Source organism: Acanthisitta chloris, unplaced genomic scaffold (genome assembly GCF_000695815.1).
Source record: "Acanthisitta chloris isolate BGI_N310 unplaced genomic scaffold, ASM69581v1 scaffold4942, whole genome shotgun sequence".
In the NCBI taxonomy this organism is placed as follows: domain Eukaryota; kingdom Metazoa; phylum Chordata; class Aves; order Passeriformes; family Acanthisittidae; genus Acanthisitta; species Acanthisitta chloris.
The window spans coordinates 14,935-19,749 of NW_008659763.1; the positions used below are offsets into that span (position 1 = coordinate 14,935).

At 38.9% G+C, this 4,815-nt stretch overlaps 1 protein-coding gene across 1 annotated transcript in view; it reads right to left on the bottom strand.

Moving 5' to 3' along the window:
- EPG5 (ectopic P-granules autophagy protein 5 homolog (C. elegans)) overlaps positions 1-4,815 on the bottom strand; it is a gene marked incomplete at both ends in the record, with an annotated part of 46,271 nt that overhangs the window by 14,013 nt on the left and 27,443 nt on the right. The window contains 4 exon segments of the mRNA XM_009069508.1: positions 932-1,088; positions 2,226-2,368; positions 2,957-3,119; positions 4,294-4,465. Coding sequence (XP_009067756.1) covers positions 932-1,088; positions 2,226-2,368; positions 2,957-3,119; positions 4,294-4,465 — 635 coding nt within the window.

Consider the following 4,815-nt stretch of genomic DNA (forward strand, 5'->3'; position numbering starts at 1 on the left):
GTGGCTGTGTGGTTTTTGGGTGCTGGCTGGGGTTAAACCACGACACACAATTTTGGCCCTTTTATAAAAAGGGAAGTTTTCTCAAAAACAACAGACGGTATGAGATTAACATCAACTAAATACTGTTATTGCACACAATATAGTCCAAACCAAACATGTTTCCATAGTACACTTTAGAACAGCACTTGTGATCACATATGCTGTATAAAAATACCTAGATATTTTTCAGCAGTCCTGCCTGATCCCAGGAAAAACTTAATAAAACTATAGCAATGTGCTGGTTTGAGCTGAAGTAGAGTTAACAACAAGCAAAGAAGAGCTTTTCAGCCCTTCTGCTTTTAAAGGTGCTTACGGACAGCTACACATGGAAACAAACTGTATCTAAGAGATGAAAATACCTATCTGGACCCAAAGCAGAGGCTAATGCTTTTTCTCAGAGCGCACACACAACATGTTCCCGACAGCAAACATTACCATCCCCAACCAGTTTTTATATTCTCTGCGTGCAAACTCCTGGCTAACACTACACAAGGAACACTGCAAGGCTGTTGAACAGAGGGTCTAAATACAGAGGTTGGCAAGATCTATGTCAAACAGAAAATAACAGCTAAAAGCAAATTATATGCTAAAACACACTTTTATGAACTGAAAGTATCCAAAGTATCCAAACTTCAGTTACCTGCCCAAACATTTAACTATCATAGGAGAGCACTTCTTACCACGAAGCAGGAATCTCAGAGCAACAGTTTTAATTTTGCTGAAGTGCAAGCTTCATCTCTTTCAGACTGTGTGTATTACACAATTAGTTGAAAGGAAAATTGGACAGAAGCTTAGAAGTTAACTTTCAGGCTCCTGAATGTGTTAGACCCCAACATCAGCAGGCAACTGGAATGTGCATTTTAGGCATTGAAAAAACAAAGAATGAACTCACTTGGCCCAGAATCTCAATGCAGGATGTGAAGAACTGCCTGGTAGGAGGATTGCGTTGAGTTTCATCACACACGTATTCCACCAATGTAAAAAACAAACTAATTCCAACTTTCTTAATTGCAGGCATAGGCTGTACCTTGTAGATATTTATTAAGGCCCTAAAAAAGTTAAATTAAAAAGGCAGAAAAGTTTACGTATAGAGAACAATCTATGACAATAAAGGGATGTTTCCTGCTAGTTTATAGCTCTGAGGTATTTTCTCATACTCCCTGCACCTTCTCATATGCAGGCTGAGCAGTCATAGGTTTAGCTCAAGTAATTTTGCTGCCTGAAATGGGTACCTCCAAACCTTAAAAAGTCTCCATAGTCAGTCAGAAAGTGAAAACTGAAAGATTTTCATAGCATAGTTCGAATGGTTATTTCACCCTCTGATCATGTGTTCATCATATTCTTATGGTATCTCAGAATCAATCTTTTCTTGGGTATTGCCAAGTACACATTTTGTTGAGATCATCATCACTGAGTCTCAATTAAAACCTCTGAAGAACATGCAATTCCACAGATGTAAATTCCAAGACCTAGTTCATCCACAGAATTTTTCAGAGTAATGATTGAGAATGATTATGTAGAAATAGTAAGCGAATATTTTCACTTGTAGAATGAGTGCACTCTGTAGTGAACCAGCTATGCTAAAATGATCTCAGCAGAAATCTGGAAGATTGAGAAGGATGAAGCTGCAAAACTGGACCTCTAGGATGAACTCCAAAAGGTCTTCAAGACAGGAAGAGGGCTTTGGACTACCCCATTAAATCACCCCCTCAAATATCTGACAATATGTAGCCCTCTTTCACATGCTGGAAAACTGCTTCAAATCATAACTCTCTATTAAAGAACTATGTACTGCACTGTGACAGGGAGAAACCTACAGAAAAATATTAAAAATATCTAATTTAGGCTATGGCTGAGACATCAAGTATAAGTTTGCTGCTTCCTAAAGCTCAACACAGCATCCCTGCCATCACTGTGCTTTTGCAGGGTTAGGGACTATTCTAATATACAGAACGAGAAACAGAAGTAGAAAAAAACCACTGTGTGCCCCACTGAGGGTGAATGACCTTCTGACAATATAGTTATTCCTTTAGAGGTCTGTGTCACAAACACACAAGTCTCAGGCTTTGCTGACCCAAGCTGATAAGCACGATGAAAAGCACACAAACAGGTTCCACATTTTAACTCTACTATACAGAAACAGAAATCTAAAACATCACTAGTTAAGCAGTGTCCGAACAACCTACGTTATAAAATTCTCCACATGTACTGCAGCTTCCACAACACCCAGAGAAGGTGGCTTCGTAGCTTCCACCTGCAGCTGTCTCACTTCTTTACGCAAAGCATGAAGCTGCTGGCTCACTGCTTCATTTTTATGTTTCCCTTCAAACTAAATGACAAAAAGACACATTCATTTCAGAGTAGTATTTTTTAGTAAAACTCTTCCATGTTACACCTATTTCTAAAAACTAAGTGAAGCCCAGTAAGAGAACTCCAAATACGGATGGTTTTCCCCCTGAGAGCTTTGATGAGACTTTGTTCATCGTGCCCAAGCACACATCCTTGGTCATGTTCCTATTTAATTATCACACACACTAATAAAATTCATGTCTTTTATGTAAGGCTTTTAATCCACAGGGACTGAAACTTAGAGGCGATCAAGAAACTAATTTAGCAAGCAACATGTGAGTATTCCTATAAACATTTCATGCTTCTATTCCTATCAATTAGCATATTCCCACATCCATACACTGGGAAACAGTTTAGAATGGATGCTATGAGCAAAACAAATTATGCAGAACGAATCGTCTGCTTCCCCTTTTGAGCACTACATATGAGGTATTTCAGGTAATTTACAACAAACCACGTGTATGGATTTCTTTGTACAACTGCTACCATTCTAATAACAATTCAGCCGTTTCATTTTCATTCTCTATGTCCAACAGCCCCAAAACAGAAGCAATGGCACGTCTCTAACCTGGATGGTCAGCAGAGCTGCTCCCTGACAGCCTTTATTTGAAGTTCCCCGGCACTCCAAATGAAGGGTGACCTGTTCTTCCCGGTTGACATACAACTTAGGCACTGTGTCCAGTATTTCATTATTAAGAGCAACATGCTGAGATTCCCAGAGAGCTGCAGTTCTGAAAAACATTTATTAATAAAATTACTGAAACCTTTATTGAAAACTGTAATGCTAAGAATTTATAAACAAGAGATGAGACTTCAATTTAATGTGCCATACAGACTCATAACATTTTCCTTGAAAACATAAAAGGTTATTAAATGGAGCTAAAACTTCAAAGCAATAGCTACTCGAAGTAATAAAAAAGCAGGTTCAAAAGAACAAAACTATTCAAGTCTGCATGAGGTCTTTTGAATTATGTTATATAACAACCTGGAAGGAAACTACATAGAATATCCTTTGTAGAAAATGTAATTTTCCACCAGACAAAAAACATCAGCTGGGCTATGGGATGATTCAGTAACAAACAAACAAACAAACAATCAAACAAAAACTCAACCACCTAAAATTACTACCAAAATTGTTTAGACACAACCTCTCTTGACTCAGCAATTTTTTGTTTGGTTCATAACACTGTTATTAAATTACTACATTGAGTGAGAACAGCAACAGATTCATCAGTGGAGTGTTAAAATAATTCAGGTGGATTCTCTGAGTAGGGCCATTAGAAACAGAAAGTCTCTTTCACTCACAAAGCTCACAGACGCGGAAATCAAATTTTTCTCTTGGGGGCTCTGATTCTTAATATTGCTACATTAGTGCAAAGGGGTTAAGTAACCGATTGTCAACAAATTTAGGTTGAAAGGAGGCTTTATTCAGGAAATACGCCAAGTGAGAAAGGTAGAAGTTTGATGTCATCTGATGTAATCTCAGTCTTTAGGTAAGATTTGTGCAGTCTTATCGCGGTTGAAGGAGTACAATCATAACATGACAGACAAGAAGAAACACAAAACAAATGGGACAAGAAGTCGTCAAGTACAGTCTTCTGCCAATACCACAAATGAGTGAAGGGCATCTTTAAGGAAAAATTATTGACTGTGAGGGTGGTGAGGCAGTAGCACAGGTTGCCCAGAGAAGCTGAGGCTGCATCATCCCTCCAAATGACCACAGCCAGGTAGAACAGGGTTTGGAGCAACCTGGTCTAGTGGAAGGTGGTTCCTGCCCAAGGCAGGGGGTTGGAATGCCTTGATCTTTTAGGTCCTTTCCAGCCCAAACCATTCTTTGATTCTATGATGATTCTAAGACACTGCTAGACATGCTAGTGATGCAGAAGGAAAACAGCTATGACTTACTTGGCATGTTGCTGCAAGATGTTTAGGTCCATGCGCATGAGCTGAATGGCTTCTTTCTGACTTACCAGACTGGCAGAGGAAATAACTGGCACAGGAGCTTTCATCATCTGGAGTGGAAGAGGAGGCTTGGGAGTATCAAACTTCTTCAAATTATTCATGATCCTCTCTTTGGCTAGAAAAGAAAGCAGAAGCAAGTTTTGTCATAAGAAAAGTTTGGGAGAAGATGAATAAAGAAACACCTCTTTTTTCTTGTGAAACATTTTTAGCAGCAGACAAGTATTTCCCAGGATTCCTTCTTTAAAAAAAGAACCAAAAAAAATCACTTAACTAATCTTCCTACTTTTGGTGAAGTTTATTTCACACAGCAAATTTTCATCACCAGCTCTCCCATTACACAAACAGGATCAAAAGCCCCATTTTTTTTCTTGTTTCCCCCAATCACACCCCTACCTTCCAATTTTACTCACATCACCCCACTTATTCTCCTCATCTGACAGAGGCTCCCAAAACCAGTCTAAGCAA